We start from the raw sequence: 14,752 nt of genomic DNA, 5'->3' as shown, positions 1-14,752 counted from the left end.
CATTTTACTAGGGACTACAGAAATTTTTAAAATACTAATATTTCCGTGGAGTAAAACCATGTTAATCTTAAGATCACTTTTGAGATTCTATGTCTCTTTCCAACTAATCACAATTGTTAGAAAACACGTACTTGTGTTTAGTATAAAATTATGTAACTTTAAGTATTTTAAAAGAGCAGAGTTGAGATGATCCTAGTAGAAAAGATTTTCTTTCATAAAAATACTTAACTTGTCTCTTAAAGCAATAATAAATTCATACTTCTGGAGTTTGGAAGTTGTAAATATGATAAAACTGAACTTTTCAAATGATTTGATGGAAAGAATTTATCAGTCTTAATTTTTACTACTTGTGAAAGTTTATCCAAATAATTATTTTCTATTATAGGGAGGTGCTGTTGCAGGAAATGTGGCTCATATTTTGGACTCAAATCATGGAAAGGTTAGTTTTCCCCAGTACAAAGGAAATGTCCTACTTATTAAATAATATTATTGGTAAACAATAACAATTTTTCTCCCTAAGTTTAAGAGGTTACATTGTACCCAATAGAGGCCCGCTTTTAGCCAGTTTGAAAGTCACTGAGCTATAATTTGTTAACCCTCTTCTTTTCTCTTATGCAGAAGGCGTTACTGTATACTGCGGTAAATCAGTTAGCTATGGGAAGCAGTTCATCAGAAGCTGAAAAAAATATTGCACTAAAGACCATTCAGAAAGCAGCTCTTCTTTCTCCAGGTGAGTATAATATAATCCATTTCATTAATTCAAATTTTGTTGGTCTTGCATTTGCGGCTTATGGGTACAAAGTTTGTATTTTCATGAAATAAAAGGGAATTTTAAGAAAATAAGGTTTTGCATGTTATTTGATTATCTACATTTGGCTGTTGATAATTAAGAGGTAATCAATTCTTGAAACAGGCTGAATGGAATATCTGCATAAGGATACTTTGTTATCCTTGATTGAAAATCTGAATTCTGTATTTTCATGGAATAGTTTTATTTCTGTTTTGCATCTGTCTGGTTTAATGAGGTTTACCTATAGCTGCTAAATTATTTAATGAACACGTTTAGTCATTTTAATTATCTTTTTTTAAATTTTTTTTTTTCAACATTTATTTATTTCTGGGACAGAGAGAGACAGAGCATGAACGGGGGAGGGGCAGAGAGAGAGGGAGACACAGAATCGGAAACAGGCTCCAGGCTCTGAGCCATCAGCCCAGAGCCTGACGCGGGGCTCGAACTCACGGACCGCGAGATCGTGACCTGGCTGAAGTCGGACGCTTAACCGACTGCGCCACCCAGGCGCCCCATAGTCATTTTAATTATCTTTATGGGTAGTTAGCTCCTTGAGGAGTGGAGGTGTGTTCTGTGGTAATGTTGGAATGCCAAGGTGATGGCCTCACCTGAGCAGCTCTTTTTGTGTCATGTGTATACCATTGATCACACTGAAGGAGTATATACGACTGCATCAGCATACTTCCATTATCACTGCTGGAGAAATGCCCCATAGCACTGGAATACCTGTGGGCTTATGAGGTGTATTTTTACTAATATTATTTTTAATATGACATGTAGCATTAAATAATATATTCCCGCAGAGCACTTCAAACATTTGTTAGATCGGAATAGTTTTGCTTTTGGCTGGGGACTGTTAGGAAACACATTGCACAAAATAAGTCCAATGTTGTCTTCACTATAAATTATAAAGATCCTAACTAAATGGCTAAATATCTAGTAATTCAGAGATTATTTTATAAAACAAGTAAACAGACCAATATCTTATTGCTTATTCTTTGTTTCATTTATGTAATAGAACAAAAAGAGACCCTAAACATTTCGATTTGTTTTTGTTATACATTGGATAAGTTTTTGATTTTTAGAGGTGTTTGCATGGAAGTATTGGATTAAAAAAAAAAAAAGGCAGGGGGTGCCTGGTGGCTCAGTTACTTAAGCATCTAACTCTGGATTTTGACTCAGGTCATGATCTCAGGATTCATGAGTTTGAGCCCTGTGTGAGGCTCTGTGCTAACAGTGTGGAGCCTCGTTGGGATTCTCTCTGTCCTCTTGTCTTTCTGCCCCTCTCCTGCTTGCGTTTTCTTTTTCTCTCTCTTTCAAAGTCAATAAATTAAAAAAAAAAATGGATATAATTACTCTCAAGGATTTTTACTGTGAATCTAGTATGATAAAAGATGTTAGGTTTTGATTGTATGAGGGGCATTAAACATTAAAAAGGTGACATTGCCCATATGAGGTCTTCTGTAATGATCTTACTTTCCCATATTATCTGGAGAAATATATACTCAAAGATGCTTAAAACAGAGCCTGAGTGATGAAGATGAATGCCTGTCTGAGACTTGGTTTTGGAGTCCAATAAAAGTAAATGTAATTGTAGTTATGGGTAGTAGCATATACCTAGTCCTTGTAGCTGAACAAAGTATAGTTTTGACAGATGGTATTCAAAGGAATCTTTTTAGAAATTTAAATATAATCCCAAGAATTTAGAATCAAATTTTAAAAAATCCAATTTCTGCTAGATTAGTGCTTCTGTGATATTAAAAGATATTTTTAGCAAACTATATTTAAAAAAATTGAGGGGCGCCTGGGAGGCTCAGTTGGTTAAGTGCCAACTTTGTCTCAAGTCATGATCTCACGGTTCATGGGTTCAAGCCCTGCATTGGGCTCTCTGTTGACAGCTCAGAGCCTGGAGACTGCTTCAGATTCTGTGTCTCCCTATCTCTCTGCCCCTCCCCCTTCTCATGCTCTGTTGTCTTTCTCAAAAATAAATAAACATTAAAAAAATTTAAAAACTGAGGTTTGTAATAAATATATTTTTATACTATCACTTTATTTCATAGGGAATTTGAAGTTGCTGAATAGTCTGGAAGACTAAATGAAAACAGTTCTTTTGAAATGTGACAGAAAAAATTGCTGCCAACTAATGTCCATCTCTTCCCTCCTGTAATCTAAACTATAGAATACCCTAAGATCTCTAAGGGATTTCTTCACTTAATCTTAGAAATAAGTCAATGTTCAGAAATTATTAACTAACTGGAATTTAAATAAAAACTTGAAACTACAAAAAAAAATTCAGAAATTGATTCTACCTCAGTTGGAACTTTGGATTTTAGACCTGATGATACCCGAGCCATCATCCAGTTCATTTGTTTTATAGAAAAATGAGTCCTGAAGGGAAAGCTGGCAGAGTTAATTAGTGCCATTGTTAGACCTAAAACCCAGATCTAAGAGTCATGTGCCTTTCATTATACATTAATCAGATCTCATAAGTTCTGAGGGATGGTTCCCATTTCCTTATTCTAGAATTTGATTATATCTTTTGTTATTTAAAATAAAGTAGTTATTATTTCAGGCAGGAATTATTTTATAATATGGTGGTATGCATTTAATTTTTTTGTAAAAATTTTTTATGTGCCTAAGATTTCTAATGATTCTTATACTATTATATCAGTAATACTGATCCTCTATAAATGAAATAGAGAAACATTTCAGACATTTGATAGGGGATATATATTAGATGGAGCAGTTAGATAAAAAATATAAAATTGAAGCTAAAATTTTTGTTTAAATGACACTCTTTTTAGCTAGCACCCCTTGTGGGATTAAAAAAAAATTTTTTTTAAGTGTAGCAGGACTAACATACAGGCCATGCAAATATTAACCTGCAAAATATGACTTATAAAAAGCAAAAAATAAAAACTCTTCTAAAGTTCCAATTATATCAAATCGATATAATCATAGAATTCCTTCATTTGGAATGATAAAATGGCTTTCACGATTGGCTGTTAGAACATATGTAAATGGAGTTATCTTGAGCTTTTCCTTTGACTCAGACTTTTCTTAAAAACTGAGAAAGAGTGTTATTTTGCTTTTCCTATGATTGAACCTTTAATACAGAGATCGAATGATAAACATAAATGTCTCTTTGAGACTTGTCCTTGGTGTCCAATGAAAGTGAATATAATTGACTTTTCCTTTTTTTTTGTTGGTTTCAGTAGTAGAATTAAGTGAATCATCACTTACATGTAACCCAACAGTGCTCATCACAAGTGCCCTCCTTAATGCCCATCACCCGTTTAGCCCATTCCCCCACCCACCTCCCCTCCAGTAACCCTTTTATTTTCTCTGTAGTTGAGTCTCTTATGGTTTACCTCCCTCTCTGTTTTTATCTTATTCTTCTTTTCCACAATAGAACAGTACTCTAGGCAGCTGAGCTAATCAGCCATGGAAGAGCTTAATAGGATATTTCTCATCCTTTGCTGTATTTTGAAAAAAAAAAGCAAATCTTGAAGAATGAATATAGTAATATGTCTTCTGAAAAGAAGTATAGTTTTCCTTTAAGAAAATGATTTTTTTTTTCTAGAGATATAATTTATTTTATTTTCAGTTTAATTTTTTGGTATTTATAAACTCTTACTCTCATTTTTGGTAGCTTTTCAGCAATATGTTGATATTAACAAGCCTTGTAACATATTTCCTGTGTTTAGGTGACCCTGCCGTCTGGGCTGGGCTAATGGCAGCCTGTCATGCTGAAGATAAGCTGGCTCTAGTGGACAACACTGAGCCGAAGAGAATGGATTTGTACTTGGCCCTGTTATCTGCTGTTTCTGCTTCAAGTAAGCTTAAACAACCATTTCGTACATGATGAATTCAGGGCAAAGTACTCAGAAGGATATTGCCAAAAGGTAGTGGGCACACTTAGCCCTACACTAAAGGCTACTATGTTCTCATCAGACAAAGCTTAAAACCAAGCCTTGAAAATATGAAATCATTTTCAAGGGGCTTAACTTCCTACAGAACAAAGCCCAAGAACATTACAGAAATACAAAAATGTTCAGCATTCAACAAGGTAAAATTAACAATGTCTGGTGTCCAGTTAAAACAGAATAGGCATGCAAAGAGGTAGAAAAATACTACCCATAGTGAGATACATCACTCAATGGAAACAGATCCACAGGTGACATGATAGAAGTCTCTTTAAAACGTAATTGTTCAAAGCACACGTTACAACAATAGCACAAAGAATAAAAGGGGAAAATGGAAGTATTCTGTTATAAAATTACACTGTAAGTGAAGTGGTATAATATTACTTAAAGGTGGACTGTGACAGGTTAAAGATGAATACTTTAAAATTTAAAGTAGACACTAAATAGAGTTATAGTAAATAAGCCACCAAAGTAGATAAAATGAAATCATAAAAAATAATCCAAAGAAGAGGAAGAGAACAAAGACTAGATAAGACAAATAGAAAACAACACATTAGTTAAACCCAACCATATCGGTAGTCAAGTTAAATGGTCTAAATACCCTAATTAAAAGGCAGAGATTGTCAGATTGATAAAAAAGCAAGAGCCAACTATAAACTGCCTAAAAGAAGAATAGATAAAATATAAATTTATATTTAAACATAAAGATGAAAATAGCCTAAAAAGTGAAAGGATGAAAAAAGATATTCCATGTCAACACTAATCAAAAACAGGTGAGGGGCACCTGGGTGGCTGAGTCAGTTAAGCATCTGACTTTAGCTCAGGTTATTATCTCACAGTTCTGGAGTTCAAGCCCTGCATTGGGGTCTGTGCTGACAGCTCAGAACCTGGAGCCTGCTTTGGATGCTATGTCTGCCTCTCTCTCTGCCCCTCCCCCACTCATGTGCTCACTCGCGCGCGCGCGCGCTCTCTCTCTCTCTCAAAAACGAATAAACATTAAAAAAAAAAAAAAAAAAAGAAAGGTGAAATGGCACTGCTAATTTCAGGCAAATTAGATTTCAGACCAAGGGATATTACCAATGATACAGAAGGCCATTTCATAATGGAATCAGTTCATCAAGAGAACATAACAAGTCTAAGCATTTAAGCACTAAGTAGCAGATCTTCAAAATACAAAAACTATGCATTGTATTTCACAATAAGATGGGTAGAAAAAATGAAAACTTACGGAAAAATGTACGAAGCAAAAACTTACAGAACTGAAAGGGATAGACAAATCCACAATTATAACTAGAGATTTAGTAATCTTTTGATAATTGACAGAACAATTGGACAAAAAAAATCTGTAAAGATATAATAAAGACTTGAACAGCACTGTCAACTAACTTGACCTAATTGGCCTTTGTGGAATACTTCTAATAACAGCAGAAGGCCTATTGTCAAATGCATGCAGAGCATTTACCCAAATCTTAAATGGGCCATGAAACAGGTCTAAATAAATTTAAAGGGCTTCAGATCATGTATAAAGCATATTGTCTTAATACAATGGAATTAAATTAAAAACAAGTAACAGAAAAATATCTGGAAAATTCTCAAATATTTAGAAACTAAATAAATACTTTTAAATAATCCAGTTCAAAGAATAAGCTAGAAGGGAAGTGAGAAAATATTTTGAACTGAGTGAAAAGGGAAAAACAGCCTTTCAAAGTATTACAAGCACTGCTTACAGAGAAATTTATAGCATCTAATGTCTACATTAAAGCCTTCAAATCAGTGATCTCATCTCCTTAAGAACTAGAAAATGGAAGATGAAATTATACCCAAAGTAAGCAGAAGAAAAGAAGTAATAAATAGTAGCGATCAGTGAAATAGAAAACAGAAAATTAACAAATGTGAAAACTTGTTCTTTGAGAAGATCAATAGAATTGATAAACCTCTAGCCAGACATCAGGGATAAAAAACAGTACCCATGTCAGAAATGAAAGAGGGTACATCGCTATAGCTATTTAAAGGCTAATAGGATCTTATGAACAAGTTTATGCCACTAAATTTGGCAACTTAGAAATGGACAAATTCTTTGAAAGACACAAAACTCACTTCAGAAGAAATAAATAAACTGAATAGCTTTGTATCTGTTAAAGATACTGAATTTGTAGTTCTAAATCTCCCCACAAAGAAAACTCCAGGACCCAATGTCTTCACTGATGAATTCTACCAACCATTTAAGGACAAAATAATGCCAGTTCTAAACAAATCCTTCCAGGTAATTTAAAAGTTTGGTAACTTTTTTCTGTATGGCCAACATTACCCTGACACCAAAACCAGGCAAAGACTTCAATAAGGATACTGCAGAACTACGGTGCAAAAATTCATAACACACTGTATCAATTCAAATGCGACAACCCATAGAAAAGATGATACATCATGATCACCTGGGGTTTATCTTGGGAACGCAAAGTCACTTTAACATTTGAAAATGCATGTAATTTACCATATTAACAACTGTGAACATGCTAGACAAAGGGGTCTATACTTTATGATTCTATTTGTATGAAAGTTTAGAAGATGCAGTCTGATCTATTGTGACTGAAAAGAATTAGCGGTTGCCTGGGGACAGAGGGTGAGAGGAGAGGTAGGTAGGGGAACAGAAGTGATTACAGAGGAGTAGGAAGAAACTTTTCATGATGGTGACTATGTTCATTATCTTGATTTTAGTGATGGTTCATGGATAGACGCCCATGTCAAAAGTCTTTAGAATGTACTGTTTGAATACGTACATGTGTGTAATTTACGATACATCAATTATATCACAATAAATATTCAATTTTTTACAATGAATTATTTTTAATTTTGCTGTAAAGTGTTTTTTGTTTTTTGTTTGTTTTGTTTTTATGTAAGTCACAAGTCTATAAAGTTTTAAGTTACTCAGCCACATACATTCCTACCATGAAACTCTTCAGAAACCTGTCATGTGTCAGGATAGTTTATGGGATTTCGGTAGTACATGTAAGTTTAAAAAATTATAGATGCATGGTAAGTCTAATTGTAATACTTCTTAGCAACTAATTACTCCTTTGGGAAAATGTTATAAATCGCAGAGGAAAGTAACACTGACATTTTTGTTCACAGTTAGAGACAAAGAATTCCTTGAAAATTATAACCAATCTCTGGAAAAGTGGTCTCTCTCCCAAGCTGTCACTGGTCTAATAGACACAGGAAGACTAGCTGAAGCTGAAGGCCTCTGCACAAAGGTATTATTATTATGAAATTGAGCATTGAGATTTGTGGATTCTTATCCTACTTGGAAAATGACATTAAAAATAGAGTGCACATTATTTAAAGGGCATATGGTGATGGTGTGATGATAGTAATGATTATAATTACCCAACATTTATTGAGTACTTACTATAAGCTGGTCAATACATTTAGCAGTTTGTATTTGAACTTCACAACAATGTATGACATGGATGTTTATTATTATCCCCTTTTTATAAATAAGTAAACTAAAGCTTAGGGTAAGCGATTTACACAAGAGTTTGCAGCTAGAAATTGATTTAGTTGCCATTTGAACTCACATTTGTCTGATTCTAGGACTCAAGGACTTAATAGGTCTTTGGGAAGGCAGTACCATTATGGAAGCAGTATTTTCCTTTGATTTCTGGTTACTGCCTTCAGAATGCTATGTTTTCCAGCATCCCTGTATTTTTCCAAAGTTCTGAACCACATAGAATGACTGTGAGGATTAAGTGGGTGATTGGAGCTACTCAGTAGTCACCTTTTATAAACCTGGATTGTGGGCTCTGTGAGTAAATCCTTAGCACCTTGCCAGCACATAGTAGGGGTTCAATAAATTTCTATTGAATGAATGAATCCATTTCATAAAGCTATTTAGAAATAATTTAATGGATAAGGACAGTTTTAAACATCTCCTTATCCTGACGTTTTCCTGAAAACATCTTTTTTCATAATTGCTTACCAGGAAGATTTTATTTTCTTTAGAAATGTGTTTTGTTTTGTTTTTGTTTTTGAAAGAAAGATCAATATAAATTTTACAGAGAAGGAAGAATGGATCTTTGAAGATCCCTTTAGTGTTTTAATTCTCCGAAAAAGCAGAGTAATAAATTTTCTCTTTTATTTAAGAAATTTCATCTATATTCAGGACAGATTAGTATTATGCAGTGAGTGTTTAACAAGCAACTGACAGTTGCTATGTTCTGTTTGACAGAATAAGGGATACTTTTATGATTTTTTTCTTGTCATTCTTTTGTTCCAATCTCTTACTTAGAAGAAAGCAATCACATACATTTAAGACTATAACTTAATAAAAAATAGAGAAGCATGAGATTGAAGGACAAGCAATAAAGAAATGTTTAAAACAATAGTGGAAGGCTTGTTTAGAGAACTTTCTTTAACTTCTCCCCTGTACAGATATATATAGGAAAGGAGATGCATATACATATATGTAATTATGTATGTGTGTTTTCATGTACTAATAATGGCTTAGGGAAATGGATAAATGGGTCATTTTTCTTACAATGTGTAGGAAGTCTTTGCCTAGAGAAGGACATCCAGTGAATATCTTTGTGAAGAGGTTGAAAAAGGAAAACATTTATAGCTCTTTTCTTCTTATATGGTCTAGTTTCTTCCAATAAGGCATTGTTTTAGCCTTCACTGTTAATATTATGTTTTCTTGGTTCAGCTATTTACATTCAGAACTTAAGTTTTTCAGGATATCACTTGAGAATAAAACAAGTCAAAGGGAAACTAAATCTAAAATAAATGCCTTATAAACTACAATTATAGCATTACCAATTTCAAAGTTTATTTAAATGTGGAGTTTTATATGTTCATCGTTCTATTTATTTTACTTTTGCAGTTATTTTTTTAATAAGAAAAAGGTTAAATTCAGATTTTTTTCCAACATTAAGAATAGCTTAATTGCTATTTTAACATTCAAGAATCTGTGTGATATATTTGTATTTGGGGTTTAATTTTTAGAATTTAAAAAGTAACCCTGATCAGCCAGCTGTTATCTTACTTCTGAGACAAGTTCAGTGTAAACCACTCCTGGATTCACAAAACCCTCTCCCAGATGCTGTACTTGAAGAGCTGCAGAAAACAGTCATGTCCAATTCAACTTCTGTTCCAGCGTGGCAGGTAAATTCTCTCCATTCTTACAATGAGTCCTGAATTAGAATACTTCGTGATACTAGGTGAGGTTAGGCGGTAGGCTCCATTTTGTTTATCTTGCCTTTAAAGTCACCATATATGTTTCGTTTTCAATAACTGAAGCATGCTGTATTGGGATTAAGGAGACTAAGCAAGTTTAATACTAATTTAGGATCTGCAGCTACACTGCTTCAAAGGTTTTTAAATTGTTGATTATGAATTTCCTCAATTTAAAACAATGTTGAAAATACTGCCTTTTACATAGGATTGATGTAACACACTAAAGAAGTGTTTCAAACATTTTGTCATAATGGTGCTAACTCCACCTTTAGGGAGGATGTATGTGTTTTTTTTCTAGCTACCTTATAGGGAACCCATATCCACGATTTTAATGGGTGTTTAGTGCTTTTTGAAGTAGTTATGGATGCTTGAATGAACAGACTATCCTTTTAGCTGGCTCTGGTTATCTACAGTGACAAACACATAATGATCACTATATACTTTATTCTTATCGATATTAAAACACAAGAAAACATGTAATTACTTTATTCAGTGTATTATAGTTTCCTCTCTGCTCCAGAGAAAGTATCAAAGGGGGCTTTTTGATATCGATTTTACAGAAGCTTATTTTTTACTGTAATTTCTTGCTCATTTTGATCTTTCATTGTAACACCTTTTTGATGTCCCTGCTTAAAAAGATTATCCTATGGCATACAGTAGTTGGACTATGCAAGCTAAGCCTACTTTTTATTCTAATTATTGGAGAAAGGTGGTGCTTTTTTCCCCTCTTCTAAAGTTTGCCATATGAGAATTAAGATACTTTAATTCTAAGGTCAGATGGATAGTAATGATTTCATATTCTTCATCAAGACTTCATATGCTTGTCAAACTAAAAAGGAAAAATTAAAAGATAAATTATATAGCATGTAGAGTCTTAAGAGATAGAGTGTGTCTTCTTTTATGATATAATTCACAAAGAATAGAGTATGAAAATCTTATAAGTACCATTCATTACATTTTTACTTACCTATATACCTATTTAGCCACCACCTATACCATGATACAGAATATTGTCAATAACCTGGTTGTCTCCCCCCTGCCTCTCTCTTTGATTTCCCCCTACCTCAAATAAAAAGGAGAACAACTATTCTGACTTCTGTCACTTCTCTCTAGTCTTTCTGCTTTTTGAACATCACATAAACAGACTCTTGTTTTGTGTGTGGTTACTTTCATTCAACATCAAGTCTGTGGGACTCATTTAGTTGTTTCACGTAGCTGTAGTTTTTTTCCGTTTCATCTTATGAATATATTATAAAATGTATCTCTTTTACAGTTGATGGACATTTGGATTATTAACAGGTTTTGGCTATCATGGTTAATGCTGCCATGTCCATCCTTAGATATGTCTTTTGGTGGGTGATAAGGGATATGTATGTTTACTCTAGTAGATCCTATCAAACAGTTTTATAAACCACTAACAAATTTTGAGCATTCCAATTGCTGGTATTGCTAGACATGGTTATTATTTCCCCTTTTCAGTAGATAAGTAGATAATAGTATCTTGTGATAGTTTTGCCACTTTTCATAAGCTTAATGAACCTTTGGATATCCTCTTTATAAAGTGCCTTTTTTTTTTTTTTTTTTTTTTCAGTTTTTCGTGGGCTGTTTTTTAATTGATTTTTGGAATTCATTGTAGTTTTTGGATACAAGCACATTTTGATTATTTGTATTACTGCACATAGTTCCTCATGTCTGTACCTTGGCTTAACACTCTGTTAATATTATTTTTTGATGAATAGTTGTTAATTTTAATGAAGTCTAACTTACCTTTTAATGGTTAATGCTTTATTGAAATTTCTATTTAAGAGCGCTTTGCCTCCTTTAAGCTCCTGAAGATATTTTTCGCTTTTCTTTCAGAGATTTTTGTTTTACTTTTCACATATTAGGTATATGATCCATACAGGATTAATTTTTGTTGATGTTGCAGAGTCAAGGTTCTTTTTTTCCCAGATGTATATCTTACTGTCCCCGCATCATTCCTTGAAAAGACCATTCTGACCCCACAGAACTGTAGTGATGGTTTTACATGAATCAGGTGACTGTATATGTGGGTCGTATAGGGCTCCCTATTCTTTTCCATTCATCTACTTGTTTATTCTTGCTTACAGCTTTACAATTAGTTTTGATGTGTGGAGCTAATAGGAAGACCTCTGACTTTTTCTCCTTCAAGTGTCTCAGGTCATTTAGGTTTTTTGCATTTACATATAGATTGTCAGTTACCCTGCTTCCTTACCGCCCCCCTCCCCCCCGCAAACAAAAGCCCTGCTAGGATCTTGATTGGAATTACGTGAATCTGTAGTTTAATTGGGGGAGGATTGATAAAGGAATACTACTGAATTTCTCTATCCACAAATGTGGTATATGCCTCAAATTATTTAAGTTCTAAATTTCTCTCAGTAGTGCTTTACAGTTTTCAGTGTAGAGTCTCTTACATTTTTGTGTTAAATTTATTTCTGGGTAGTTCATGTTTTTTGTTCTATTACAAATGGTATTTTTGTCTTGTATGTTAGCTCCAAACACTTAGAAATGCAGTGATATTTATATGTTGACCATCCACAACCTTGCTGAATTCACTTATTCTTTTGAAATGATTTTGGGTTTTCTGTAAACATAATTAAGTCATTTCTGTGAGTAGTAAAGTTTTACTTTTTCTTTCCAATATATTTATATTGATTTTTTTCTTGCTGTATTGCACTGTTTAGAACCTTGAATAACAATATTAAATAGAAGTGGTGGTAAAATAAGTGAATGTTCTTATTTTCAACCTCACATAGAAAACATTTACTGTTTCCCAATTATGATATTTACTGCAAGTTTTTATAGATACATTTATCAGATCAAGGAAGTCTTCTATTCTAAATTGATAAAAGATTTTTTATTTTTTCACGAATGGATGTTGAATTTTAACAGATCTTGTGAGGGGCATCTGTTAGAATGGTTCTTTTTTTATTATTCTGCTAATGTGGACTGTGTTGACTTTCAAATGCTCAACTAACCTTGCATTCTTAGTAGAAATCTTACTTGGTTTTCCTGGCTATGATGTATTACTCCTTTTATATATTGCTGGAGTTGATTTGTTAATGTCTTTTTAGAGGATTTTTAATACCTATATTCAGGAGAGAATGGCTTATTTTTCATTCTTATGAGGTCTGTGTTAGGTTTTGGCATCTATGTTGTTAATTCTCCTTTATTTTCTGAAAGAGTTTGTATGAGAGTGACATTTATTTCTTTAATGTTTGGAAGAATTCACCATTGAAGCCACTTGGGCTAAGGATTTTTTTTTTTTTTTTTTTTTTTTAATTGCTGGTTAAATTTCTTTTCACTTCTTTAGCATTCATGAGCTAGAGGAAATTTGTCCAGCACATCTCAATTTCATGTTTATTGGCATAAAGTTGTTCATGATATCCTCTTTAATGTATCATGGGGGCGCCTGAGCGGCTCAGTTTGTTAAGCTGACTTTGGCTTAGGTCATGATCTTATGGTTCCTGAGTTTGAGCCCCATGTTGGGCTCTGTGCTGACAACTCAGAGCCTGGAGCCTGCATCAGGTTCTGTGTCTCCCTTTCTCTTTCTGCCCCTTCCCTGCTCTCTCACACTCTCTCTCTCACAAAAATAAATAAACATTAAAAATTTTTTTTCACTGTTTATATAATCTGTAATGCTTTTTTTCCGTTTTCATTCTTACATTGGTAATTTGTTTTCTGAATTTTTTCTTGATAAACAATTTTGTTAACTTGTCAAAGAACCAACTTTATGGTTTGATTTTCTTCATTATATTTTCTTTACACATTATTGATTTATTTTTTATTTTCTTTACGTTCTTTGCATTTTGGGTTTTTTTTTTTTTTTTTTTTTTTTTTTACCTAGCTTCTTGACAGAGAAACTTACAGATTTTCTGTCTTTCTCCAATATATATATGCATCCCCCAGGACTTTATGTAGTGTTTTCATTGTCATTTATTTGAATATGTTTTCTAATTTCCATTGGGATTTCTTCTTTGATCCATGTTTTTTTCTGAAGCATGTTGCAAAATTTCTAATATGGGAGAGGATGAATTTTTTAGTTATTTCTCTGTTACTCTTTAATTTCACTTAATCAGTAAACTGTATGATTTTAGTTCTTTAGTTATATGGTTGGATTTGGTAAATATTGCATACACATTGTCACTTAATGTATATACTGTGGTTACTGAATGTAGTCTTCTCAATATGTCACTTAAGTCGAGCTAATTAATTATGTTTAAATCTTCTATGTCCTTATTGAATGTTTTGTGTTTCTTTAACCATTGCTAAGATAGGTGTACTAAAAATCTCCAACTTTGATTCTGCATTTGACTATTTTTTTTCATTTCTGTCAACTTTTGCTGCATAAAATCTATGTTATTAGGTAAATACAAATGTAGGAGTGTTATATCTTCCAATTAATTGATTCTTATTATGAAACAGCCCCCTTTGTCTCTAATATTTCTTGTCTTAAAGTCTACTTTATTAATACAACTATACAAACTTGTTTTTGATTAGCATTTACATGATATGTCTGTTTTCATAGTCCATTTTGATTTTGTTCTTGACTTGCCATCTCAGAAAACTCTTTAAGACTGTCAAGTCAGGGGCACCTGGGTGGCTTAGTTGGTTAAAGCATCCGACTCTTGATTTCTTATCAAGTCATGATCTCATGGTTCTTGAGATTAAGCTGCACATTGGGCTCTGTGATGACAGCATGGAGCCAGCTTGGGATTCTCTCTCTCCTTCTCTCCTTGCCCTTCCCCTGCTCACACTCTCTCTTTCTCTGTCTCAAAATAAGTAGATA

At 33.3% G+C, this 14,752-nt stretch overlaps 1 protein-coding gene across 4 annotated transcripts in view; it reads left to right on the top strand.

Annotated features, from left to right (window-relative positions):
- SKIC3 (SKI3 subunit of superkiller complex) overlaps positions 1–14,752 on the top strand; it is an 88,036-nt gene that overhangs the window by 57,593 nt on the left and 15,691 nt on the right. For all 4 annotated transcript variants that reach the window (XM_015065404.3, XM_027037714.2, XM_053224987.1 and 1 more), the window contains 5 exons: positions 386–439; positions 619–730; positions 4,498–4,626; positions 7,846–7,967; positions 9,715–9,873. In XM_015065404.3, coding sequence (XP_014920890.2) covers positions 386–439; positions 619–730; positions 4,498–4,626; positions 7,846–7,967; positions 9,715–9,873 — 576 coding nt within the window. The remainder of the gene's footprint in view (positions 1–385; positions 440–618; positions 731–4,497; positions 4,627–7,845; positions 7,968–9,714; positions 9,874–14,752) is intronic.

This window comes from Acinonyx jubatus, chromosome A1 (assembly GCF_027475565.1).
Source record: "Acinonyx jubatus isolate Ajub_Pintada_27869175 chromosome A1, VMU_Ajub_asm_v1.0, whole genome shotgun sequence".
Lineage (NCBI taxonomy): Eukaryota > Metazoa > Chordata > Mammalia > Carnivora > Felidae > Acinonyx > Acinonyx jubatus.
The sequence above is the reverse complement of the archived record's forward strand: the minus strand, read 5'-3'. Positions and strand labels throughout refer to the sequence as shown.